This window comes from Phragmites australis, chromosome 7, assembly GCF_958298935.1.
Source record: "Phragmites australis chromosome 7, lpPhrAust1.1, whole genome shotgun sequence".
In the NCBI taxonomy this organism is placed as follows: domain Eukaryota; kingdom Viridiplantae; phylum Streptophyta; class Magnoliopsida; order Poales; family Poaceae; genus Phragmites; species Phragmites australis.
In genome coordinates, this window is record NC_084927.1 from 20,386,857 (window position 1) to 20,399,272 (window position 12,416).

Here is a 12,416-nt window from a genome sequence, read left to right on the forward strand (position 1 = left end):
CAAGAGCACCACTATTCTGAACATATCGGCTCTGCAAATAATCCTACATTTTCTTAGCTGTCCAGTGATGTTCAAGACTCATAATAAAATATTCCTTCATACTAGTGACAATGGCGCTCATAACCCTTCCACCATTATTCTACCAATTCTTAACTTCAGCAGCACCAAAACCATCTTTTGACTGATCAACAGGTGGAACATCACTCAAGTGATATGCCAGAGCATAACCCGTCAATACGATTTTCACAGAGAAAGCCCACTCTCGATAATTATAACCATCAAGCATAATTGGGATAGAAATTGCACATGTTGTGACATATTGGAAGCAAATGAAAAGCTGATGAACAGTGCAATAGATAAACAGTAATAGCAACAGCAGCATTAGATGAACAGGTGAAGCAATAGTAGATGAAGAGTGTTGAACAGTCACACAACAATAGGAACAGGAGCAACAATGCTTAACAGTGCCAATTAATACCTCCCTTCAAGGCAACCGCAGAGGAAAACAATTAGCAGCCTGAGCTCATCGATTGAAAGGAGCCGCCGGCAATGAAGAGATCTAGACCCACCAACAAGCCTCTATGACATGCGGGGGGGGGGGGCACTGTGACGAACAGGGCGCGCACGGGAGGAGGTGCAACGGGCAACAGTGGACCTCTATGTGCCTTCATAATGGGTGGGCGAAGGTGAGATAGCCGGTGGTTTTTGTTGATAGGACATGTGGACAACATTGGCAGTTGGAGTCCGCCGGTAGAACGGGTGAACAACATTTGCTGAAGGGCCACCGGCGGATGGATCCGATCGATGATGGGTGGGACTGCAGCTAGCACCATCAGCGGGACGACCCCAGCGGCTGGAGTCTGTCGGTAGAATGTGCGGATAACAGTCGTTGAAGGGCTGCCGGCGGATAGATTCGATCGACGACAGGCGGGCCTACAGCTGGCACCGTTGGCGGGACAGGTGGATGACCTAGCGGCTGCCATTAGCGGAACGAGTGGTGGATGAACCTGATCGATGAGGGGCGGGACTGCAGTTTGTGGCCATTAACGGGCCCCCAGTGGATGGACCCAATCGGCGTCAGGAGAACGACGACTGTTGATGGGATGGGAGGACGACCACAACATGCTGCAACAGCGGCCGACGACGAGTGGAAGTGGGACTCAGCGCGACGGCACCAGACTAGAGACATGCGGTAGCAGGACGTGGCGCGATGGCATCGGACTAGAGACATGCGGTAGCAGGACGCGACGCGACGACACTGGACGAAAAAAGGATCAGGATTAGGGAACCCTAACCCTAGACTCTAGTACCATATTACCTTAGTTGGAATTGTGGATTAGAGATAATGATCATCCATTAGACTTGCTCTCAATATATAAAATCAAAGATGGGCCAACATGGGCCTCGAATATATATGGGCTAGATATACGATATACTAAACAACAGGAAATCTGCAATGCTTGAAATCTAAAAGGTGAACACAGGAAATCAACATATTTGGATGACATATATCAACTTTAATATCTAAAAAATATTATCTACCATGATAAAAGGGTATTCTGTAGGAAATACTTTTGAATAGAAAATACTAAGAGGAGCAGAACACATCATTTTCTGACAGTTACTGATTTGCTTGTCATTACATGATTCTGCACTAGCTCAAGTCATATAGTTCTATCTATCTATCTATACATCACGTTTCATTCTTCCACTGTATCATTTTTCGTTCAGGTGAAAACGTGGCCTGTGAAACGTTAAAACACTTAAGTGCCCTTTAGGCTGCTTAAGGGACACCAAGAAGCACCATTCAAAATTAGTACTCACAACTGAATGAATGAAAGTAGAAAAATAATTGATTATGTCAGATGAAATACGTATCGAGAAAATTTCTTATTTGCCATCAAATAATAAGATTATTCCCTTTGTGCCATCCCGGAGAATGAACTTCCTTGAATGCTATTTATCCCTTCCTCGCCACTACCTCAACCCCATTAGGCCTAACCACCGTTAACCCCATCAAAGGTGTCAGATTATTGGCAAAATGCCATCCTTGCCCTTGTAGAAGCCATGGCCTGGCCAAGGAGAGGAGGCTACCCGCTGGCCCTGGCCTATGGAGCGTGCACATCCTGAGGTGGAGGGAGTGCGATGGCCTGCGCAGAGGGGGAGGCATGGGCAGGGATGGTCTGATGTGTAGGAGGAAGCAGGAGGCAGGTAGGGCCGCACAATGGCTTGTATGGAGGAGCTGTGCAGTGGCATGGGTTGGAGGAGAGCAGTTGCCTAGGGTGTAAGAGCAACTCCAGCAGATTCCCTATCCCCTTCCCTATAGCTAAAAATAAGGAATATAACAAAAAATATTACCTCCAGCAGATTCCCCATCCCCTTCCCTATCCTATCTCCTTCCCTATCCTCCTCCTCCCGTTCCCCAAAGATAGCATACCATCCTCGTTCCCTATCTCGCGTCCTGGAGGTCGGCGGGCGTCCTCGAGCGAGCGGGCGGGCAGGAAGCTCGGCGTCGTCGATCTCCCGCGTATTGGCTGCCTCCCCCATCAGCAGCGCACGGTGGCAGGACACGGCGAGCGGCTTGGAGGAGGAACTGCTCGGTAGGCGGGGCGGCTCGGCGGGTAAGTAGGAAGCTCGGCGTGCAGGCAGCTGCTCGGCGGGCGGGGCAGGAAGCTCGGCGTGCAGGCAGCGGCTCGGCGGGCGGGGCAGGAAGCTCGGCGAGCAGGCGGACAGCGGCTCGGCGGGCGGGCAGAGGTCGGCGTGCAGGCAGCGGCTCGACGGGCGGGCAGAGCTCGGCGTGCAGGCAGCGGCTCGGCGGGCGGGGCAGGAAGCTCGGCGAGCAGGCGGGCAACGGCTCGGCGTGCAGGCAGCGGCTCGGCGGGCCAGCAGAGGTCGGCGTGCAGGCAGCGGCTCGGCGGGCGGGCAGAGCTCAGCGTGCAGGCAGCGGCTCGGCGGGCGGGCAGGAAGCTCGGCGAGCAGGCGGGCAGCAGGTTGGCGGGCGGGCAGGAAGCTCGGCGAGAGCCATTTTACAGGGACGGGGAGATCCAAAAGCTCCATGCTGCTGGTTCTTGCTTTGTTGCAATTGGAGCAACAGGGAGGGGAGGAAGGTGGTAGCCATCAAGGTGGTGGCATTCGCTTTCTGTTTCCTTCGATCTTTGAAGCAAGCTGCTCTCTTGATCTAGGTACTATCTGTTGCTCTGTAAGACTATGATTGAGCCCGTGCAGTTCGTCCCTAATTTGACACTAGAATTCTTCAATTGTTGAATGCAGTAAATTGGTAGTTTGTGAAGAATGGAAAATAGGGAGGACTATTTTGTGAACTTGATGAATGAGAGCAACAATGTTGATGACCTTGAACTGTGTAGTCCAATTGGGGAGCAAGAGTTCCCGATTGAACATGCATCTCCCCCTGTTAGAAAGAGTCAAAAAAGATCAGCCAATTACAGTGAGAAGGAAGATGAGGCGTTGGTGTTGGCATGGCAAAATATTAGTCTAGATGCAGTCCATGGCAACGAGCAATCTCGTGCAACTTATTGGAAGAGAATTCATGCTTACTTCAATGAGCACAAAGAGTGTGAGTCTGATCGTAATGTAAGTTCTCTCACCCATCGTTGGTCTACCATTCAAGAGTGTGTTAATAAATTCGTTGGATGCTATGAGCAAATTGACCGTAGGAGACAAAGCGGGGTGACATTGCAAGATAAGGTTAGTCAATACCTCTGTATTTTGCTTGTAAATGTTTATGTTCGGTAAATTTATATGTGGCAATATGTTTAACAAAATTTATTCACTTGTACAGATTGTGCAGGCATGTGCTTTGTACAAAGAAAAAGACAAGCAACATAGGTCCTTCCAAATGTTGCATTGTTGGAATTTGTTGAAGCACAATGAAAAGTGGATTAGTAGGGCAGTTGAGATGAATGCAAAGAAACAAAAGACAACTGCCAAGTCATCTCCTAGCACATCTTCTCCTAGTACCAACTCAAATAGTTGCGAAGGCCATCATGATGCACTAGATCTTGAGAATGAGACTGTGACTATGAGAAGACCAACTGGCAGGAAAGCGGAGAAAGAAAAATTACGGCGAGGTGGTGATAACTTGTACAAGGAAGCTCTAGATAATTTGTGGGCAAAGAAGGAAGAGGCAGAGGCTGTGAAAGAGAAGAAAAAAGAAGAGCGCTATGAATGAGCATATGCGCTAGAACAAGAGAGGTTGGCAATTGAGGGGAGAGCCTATGAACTTGATAAAGAGAAGGTTGCAATTGAGGCAAAAAAACTTGAGGTAAAAAGCCAAGCGATAGAACTGAAGAGAATTAAGGAGGAAGAGAGAATTAGGTTTATGGATCTTAGTGGCATGAGTGAGGCACAAAAACAATACTACATGAGCCTGCAGAATGAGATCCTGACTCGACGAGCCCGTACCTCTAGTTGAGTAGTTGTTGTAATGTAATATTTTGCAAACTATTATGTTTAGCACTTATCTACTAGCTTTTGTGAAAGTGGCAAGAACACTTGTTGTAATGTTTGTTATATTTTACGAACTATTATGTGTGGCACTCATATGTTAGCTTTTCTGAAATCAGCAGAAACGATCATATTAGGGATAGTTCATGTTATTACATATGCGGCATACAAGATCAATAAAATTACTAAAATAGTCCAACACAACTGCAATAAACTACATCCCACCATGACGTTGCCACAAGTGCTCGACTAAATCATCTTGTAGCCGACAGTGAGTCTGCTTGTTTCCAATACTATGATGAATTTGAATAAACTCTTCTAGTTCGGGAGTAGGAGCATGGGAGGGCCTGGCAGTGTCTCCCATAGCTTCATACTGGAAGTCTTCAGCATCATCTCGTTCATCTTCAATTATCATATTGTGCATGATGACACAAGCGGTCATGATTTTCCACAGTGTGTCCTTATCCCAAAACCTAGCTGGTCCACGAACAATGGCGAAACGAGATTGGAGAACTCCAAAGGCTCGTTCAACATCCTTTCTAGCTGCCTCTTGAGCCTGTGCGAACAATTTTTGCTTGTTTCCTCGTGGAGATTGTATTGTCTTCACTAATGTGGCCCATTGCGGATATATGCCATCTGCAAGATAATACCCCATTGTATAATTATGGCCATTGATAGTATAATTTACTTGTGGAGCTTGCCCTTCAGCAAGTCTGGCAAAGACTGGGGAACGTTGAAGAACATTTATATCATTGTGAGACCCTGGTAAACCAAAGAAGGCATGCCAAATCCAAAGATCGTGTGAAGCAACTGCTTCCAGAATGATTGTGGGCTCATGCACATGGCCACTGTACTGACCGTGCCATGCCGCGGGACAATTTTCCCACTTCCAATGCATACAATCTATGGATCCTAGCATTCCTGGAAAACCATTTGCCTCTCCAATTGCAAGTAACCTAGCAGTATCATTCTCATTTGGTTGTCTCAAATATTCATCTCCAAAAACTTCAACAATAGCTTTCACAAACCTTCTGAGACTCTCTATGACAGTGCTTTCTCCAATGCGAAGATAATCATCAGTAGCATCCGCTGGTACTCCATAAGCTATCATTCTAAATGCTGCGGTAATCTTCTGTATAGAAGATAGTCCAAGATGTCCAGCAGCATTTCGTTTCTGAACAAAATAGCCATCATGGGCTTCTACAACATTCACTATGCGCAAAAATAAAGAACGCGACATCCTAAACCTACGCGGAAAAGAAAATTGATTTATAAACAAGAGATCATCAACAAAGGTGAATAAAACATATGACCTAATTGTAAACCTGCGCCTGAAGACAGTTGGACCATAGGTAGGAGCATCTGAAAAGTAGTCATTGTGTAGTCTCGAATGCCCTGCTTCCCTGTTGCGATGAACTTCTTGACGGCCAGGCACAGAACCGCCATTGCGTGGGGCATTCAAAAGCTTATATTGATTGTGTGCTATGTGTGCAGTAGCAATAATGAGCTCGTCGTCATCATCAGACGACGACGACTCCAATGCCTGTTGCATGAGGAAACTACTACGACTCATTATGGTGTGGTGGAAGAGAGGCATCAAGAACAGGCAATATATAGAAGTTCAAAATATAGCTGTTGGAAAAGGAGCCGTTTGAAAAGGAGCCGTTGGAAATGTAGCCGTTGGACAAATAGTCGTTTGAATTATAATCTTTTGAATTTTTGCCGTTTGAATTTTGCCATTTGAATTTTTACCGTTTGAATTATAACTGTTGGATACAAATGAAATAGAGAATTCTGAGATATAGGGAATGAGTTTTAGGGAAGCTGCTGGAGACTGAAGAGATATAGGGTTGGAATCTTTTTGAGACATTCCCTATATAAGAGATATAGGGAATAAGATTCAGGAAAGCTGCTGGAGTTGCTCTAAGATGGTGTGCAGTGATCTGGATCAGAAGAGTATGGTAGCCTGGGGAGGATAAGGGGGCATGCTGGTCTACACACAGGCGGAAGGAAGGACTTGTTCGACGTGGGAGGCGGCATGAGTGGCGAATATGAGGAGATCAATCGGGAAAGGAGCAGGCTTTGGTGGAGATAGCGAGGAGAAGGAACAAAGGAAAAGGTGTCTTTTCTAGTGCCACTTAAAAATTTTAGGCGTTTGAGAAACCAAGTTGAAATGTGCCTTAGTTTACTTGTGATGAGTGATTGATATTGTCATTTATTTGGTTTGATGATCTTCGTTTTGTATGAGCTTTGATGTGATTTGAATTGATTTGGGATTTTATTTGAGCATATTGATTATGGACTAATTAGAATTAGAGTTGGAGATATGTGTTTGCTTGTCTCATGGTGTGCCGGTGATGGGTGTAACTTGGTGGTAGACAGCGGGATGATTGGGGCTAAGCAGAGTGCTTGATACCAGACGATCAAGGAGGCCGGACGGAGTCAAGGGTGATTCTAGCTGAACACGTGGAGGTCAAGCAAAGCATTGAAGGTGGATGGAGACGGCGTGTTGATAAAGTCAAGCGAAGAGGATGCCGGTGCAAGTGATAAGACGGCCTAAGGGATCAGGAGCGGGAGAGACTTTCTGGTGGTCAGGATCGCATGACGGAGTACACATGTCGACATCAAAGCACTTGCTTAAGGTGTAAACAAGGCGGTGAGTCACGCTTTGACAAGCGTGCCGGCGGTTTCGCGATTTGGCCTTAGAACTGTGTATGAGAGGACTGGAGGAGTACGTGGCACCATCGCGAAGCTTGTGTCGAGGTGAAGCTAAGTCGTGAAGGTACCGTGGCCGTCCGATGAATCAAGAAGAAAATGGACCAAAATATCCTCGGTGGTAGATAGGAGTGTACTACAAGAGAGGGGTATTTTGGGCAAAAACTAGAAAATTTAGGGGTCAAGTTTTCTAGGTTTATAAATAAAGGGGTAGGGCTATGGGAGAGTTTGAACCAGCTATTTAAGCCCCTTGTGTCACTCATATGAGAGCCTTGTGTTAGGGTTTTAGTAGAGAGGAAAAGGAGTGTTTAACCTATGTATTAGGTGAGAGTTTTGTGAGGAAAAATATTTGTAATCCACCTAAAATAGACTGACCTCTGCTGCAATGAAGTTTATTTTTCTTCATGTTATTGTGTTCACCTCCTTCTAGTTTTCCTCTATTGGTTCCCTTGCAAGTTTGCAAGTTTTCGGTGTTTCTTTGTGATTTTCGTTTTGGTTTTTGAGCTGAATTTTGAGCACCTTGGGAGGTTGCTATTCTTGTTGCTAGAGGCATAAAAATTCACATATGAGTGTGCATTTATGGGTCTTAAGTACCCTCGCCTCTAGATCATCAACTTGGAGAGATTCCTTGTCCGGTGATCTTCTCTTTGAGCTGCAGTTTTTCACCTTCGCAGAGTTATTTGTTTTATGCTAGTGGCTTAAACACTCACATCCGCATGTATTTGAGTGGGTCTTGAGTCCCCTTGCCACTAGACTATCATCTTGGAGGATAACTTTATCCGGTGATCATCTTCTCTAGTTTCTTTAAAAGTTACGAGTTTTTATGCACAAAGACAAATGGAATGATCCTAAATGGAACCTATGGTTCATATTCCATCCGTGGAGTCATGTAGCCATCTTCTTGCTTTGTCTCTCTGATTCTTTTACTTCCACTTGAGCGTTTTGAGGTGCGTTGGGTGAGAAATAGAAAAAGATCATCTATTTCGAAAGAAATTTGTTGAGACGTCTATTCATTCCCCCTTCAATTGTCATTCTCGGTCCTACAACGTCAAATGGACAATAGTGATGAGGAAGGAATGAAAATTAGAATTAGTGGTAGTCAAGAAAGTTTATTATCTAGGATGACACAAAGGGAATAATCTTATTGTTCGATGGTAAATAAAGAATTTTCTCAATACATAATGTCATGTCAACTAGCATAGGTAAGGTCTAGCTCAACACTTCAACTAAAATAATAGCAATGAGTGCACCTAAACTAAAATTCTGCTGCTGTTGAAGCCATGTGAAAGTCGTCAGCTTAATGTGCTGCCTTTGAAAGAAAGTTGTTTGCAGGTAGCGCTATGGGTGAAAGTGTAAATCATTTGTTTATTCATCCCATGAATCAGTTATATTCCTAGTCATCGGGGGCAGCCAGGATATTCCGATGTAAAGCAGTTGCATCTCTTTGTGGTGACTTTACATTAAGTATTTGAATGGTGATGAAGAGAGAAATATTCGACATGGATAAAAATTATGCAGTGAGTCAACAGCATAACTGCAATAATTGGAGCTAAACAATACGCTTCTGTATGATGCTAATTTTTGTCAAAGTATGATTAATGAACTGTTGAATATTTTTACGTTCTATTCCTAAACGAAACGGCTTGGGTTAGGTCAAGCTTTTTGGTGTATTCACGGAGGCAGGCTAGTAGAATATGGAGTTGTTTTCGTTCTCTTGTTATTCTTGTTCAGCAGTCCTTTTCCATCTTGGTACTGTTGATGGCAGTACCGCTAGAAGTGCTTTAAAAAACATCTCTTTTCCTGAATTTCGAAAATCAACTAACCAACAAATCCGTAGCCCAGGTAATCTGCCTCCCCTCTCGCCAAACCAAAATGGGATGAATCTTCTCATGCAGCATTTTTCTTATTACGAAAATGAGATTCTGACCTTCCACGACAGGGTCTGGTACTGGATGAAAAGCCATTTCGCGCTTTTGTTATTCGTTTCGATCAATTGTCCCCCCAGCCAGAATTTCTCAGCCATGTTCTTCTTGAACTGCAGCCGTGCATGCTATATATTCTGATTTCATGGTAGACAAAACCCCCTAGGAGCAGCCCGGAATCAATGAAGGAGTTCATTCAGCACCGAGCCGAGCACCTTTATGAATCGATAATATGAGGAAACAGATGCTCCAAAAGACAGAGCGGCAAAAAAGTCAAGATAGAAGGGGCAGTTCCTGAAAAGTTTGATTTTCCTCTTTGCTGATCTTCTTGAACGTAGCATACAACTCCCCGTTGTATTGCGCTCTTCAAGTGTGCTTCTTTCCCCTTCTCCCCCTTACCCTGACACATTCTTTGGCTCTACCTATCCATTATAGAGTAAATAGCTCTTTTCACAATAAGAGTTTACAATCAACCAACAACTAGTCTTATCTTAGTCCATGGAGAGGAAAAAGCAAACGAAGCACGTTGAGTTGACCTCGTTTCAAAAGAATCTTTGGCTATGCTCCACCTTCTGTGCTTTTAACTGAACTCAAGCTGAAGAAACTTATTCAGTGGTCACTGCTAAACGCTTTTGGACCGGCCTAGTACAGCTGAAATTGCTCTTCATTATTGGTTGTTAACATTTGAAGATTCTGAGCATTTCTTTCTCAATGAAAGTATTATTATCCGAGAACGATGTGTACAGAGGAAGCTAGTTCTGTACTCTAGTTCTATCCCCAAGGCACGAGTGAAGCCCTTCTCTAGTAATGGTAAAGTAAAACCGCTTCGGAGTTTATGCTTCCCTTTTTATCTACGGTATGATCGTTTTCCTATTGCCTTGTCATTCTGCTGTCATGAAATAGCTGTTATTGTCTTCCTGGTCAACTTTCGACGAGTGACTCTTGGTTGCGGGGCCAGGACAATGCTTTGATTTTGATCTTGACTTCTTTCTTGGATGTCACATACAATTTAATAACCAAAGGTGCTAGGCCTAGATCGCTTAGCCCCGTTCATCTTCAGTGCAAGGGAGCAAATACCAAAATGAATTGATCCGATTAAATTTCACTAAGGTTAAAAAAAGAGTGGCCCCAATCATAATGGCAAAATAGTCGAACTCGGGAAATAGGTCGAGATAGATGACCATATCACCATATCCTGCACAGATCACTCCTGATTAATCGTCATTATCTCACATCCGAGGAAGTAAACACACGAAGTTCCTCTACAGTTTAAATCACTACTACTGGTTGGAGGCAATGGCTTTAGGATATGCTCGAACCGAGCTACGTATCTTTCCTATGGGCAAGACCCAAGGTGAGATGGGATTTAACATTGAGAATGAATGTAGATTCCTATCATCAAGAAAGTCAGCTACATCAATGAATTGCTTTCCCCTAACATTGCTATTCTTAACCTCCTAAATCAAAGAGCCTCCTTTAAAGAGCAAGTAGTTTTTTGAATGATTCGTGTTAGCCAAGAGTTAGAGATGTACTTTCTATTTCAATGAAGTAACCAACCAAAAGAGGGTGTTAGTAGGCCATTGGCCAGTTGTAGTTCCATTCCGAGCCTATCACGTGCTGTGTTGCTGCCTGATCATTGGGGAGGATGAGTGAATATGTAGCTTTGTCTTCTCTTATTCAATTTCGAGTTAGAGGGAAAGAGAACTCCCCCAAAGTTCATTGAAATTGTTCATTTGGAAATTTCATGAAAAGTTGATATCTAGAATTCTCTCCCAACATTGGTTTTTGACTTCTTCTCTTTCAAAACATGGGACTTCAGTCACCGACTGTTCCCTATATCTATCTCCTTTCATTTGCCCTTACCAGTGGATGTCTTATTTAAATATTTTGTCGACCTACTTATCAAAGCGCACGTAATGGTAGGTATGTTCTCCTATGTGTTGAAAGAAGTGCTTTTCCCTCAATCCGTGGCTATAGTGATAAGGCATGGGTCAAAAAAGAAGATATAGAATTGTAGCTAACGGGGTCGCTTGCCCTCGCCTGTCACTATAGCGTGTCAAGTTCTCTGATAGGTTTCTCAGGGAATAATTGTTGTCGCAACAAAAGGTTCACAGATCACTTTAAATGATTAAAAAAGAGTACGAAGCAATCAACGAATTCCGGCAAAATAGAAGATCTATGTGACCCCAAAGCACAACCAGAGTTCTCCGCGGGGTGGAGCGCTAAGAAAGAGAAAGCGTTATCGCTATATGAAAAGAATAAGTGAAAGACAAAAGCAGCCGGCTTAGGATTTGTAGTGAATAAAGCAAGGCAAGTAAGTTCAAAAAGCGAACACATTCGATGAAAGTCGTATGTACGGCTTGGAGGGAGATCTTCCTGTTTTTCAAGATCCACCCTATAATATGGGGTCAAAAAGCCAAAAAACTAAGTGATTCGTTTAGCCCTTGGAAAAAGAAAACGGATTCTTGAACCTCTTTCACGAACCGTCATAATAAGTGAACAAGTGTAAGCTTTGCTGTCCGATAGTATGGAGTACTGACCACACCGAGGGACAGGCCCTAATGAAAGTTTGAAAGCTCACTGCGGAAAGGGTTTACCAGCTAGTCAGATTGCCCCATTTCTGGTGTGTTATGCCAGAAAGTTCCTCAATCCTGTGCCTGTTTCCGGGCGAGTCAGTCTCATTTTGATGACGAACGACACGATGTGTGCCTCCATAGAGCTTCCCAGTTTTTGATGAAGCCACAGATACTACTCTTGTCTGATACCTGTTGGGTTTATTTGCTGTAGCCTCTTTATAAATATGTGTTTTAATTTGTCAATTATTTGCCAAGATATAGGGACCTAGAGTGGTAAATGAGGCAAGAAGAAAACGTCTATTGTTGGGTTAAGATGCCAATCTGTATTATTACTGCATAAAAAGATCGTCAATACCGTTGATTTTTCTACAATAATTACAAAGTTGACATTTTCCTCGGTTCAATATTACTCTAGCTTAGAAAGATGTGTTTTGTCAATTGCCAAGATACAGGGACCTAGAGTGGTAAACGAGGCAAGAAGAAACTTTTAATTGTTTTGTTAAGATGCCAATCTGTATTATTACTGCATAAAAAGATCATCAATTTCGTAATTACAAAGTTGACATTTTCCTCGGTTCAATATTAGCTTGCGGAAAGGGTTATTCATTTTTATTTGAATATGGTAATAGCAGAGAATGCACTATTCTATTCTTTTAGCTGAAGCAAAGTTAAAAACAGTAAAAATGTATTCTTCAAGGAAAGCTGAAAGGAATAAACAAGACATCACAACGAAATGTGA

At 43.8% G+C, this 12,416-nt stretch overlaps 1 protein-coding gene across 1 annotated transcript; it reads left to right on the forward strand.

Moving 5' to 3' along the window:
* The first annotated feature begins 3,291 nt into the window (after positions 1-3,291).
* On the forward strand, positions 3,292-4,189 carry LOC133925448 (glutathione S-transferase T2-like). The gene is made up of 2 exons (XM_062371375.1): positions 3,292-3,591; positions 3,800-4,189. The coding sequence occupies exons 1-2, from the start codon at positions 3,292-3,294 to the stop codon at positions 4,187-4,189; spliced, it is 690 nt and encodes a 229-aa protein (XP_062227359.1).
* Positions 4,190-12,416: the final 8,227 nt, after the last annotated feature.

Bases quoted from the DNA above. Each gene is read 5' to 3' on its own strand.
- LOC133925448 (XM_062371375.1), top strand. From the start codon at position 3,292: ATGGAAAATAGGGAGGACTATTTTGTGAACTTGATGAATGAGAGCAAC. The intron at 3,592-3,799 runs GTAAGTTCTCTC...TCACTTGTACAG, and splicing joins AGTGTGAGTCTGATCGTAAT to ATTGTGCAGGCATGTGCTTT.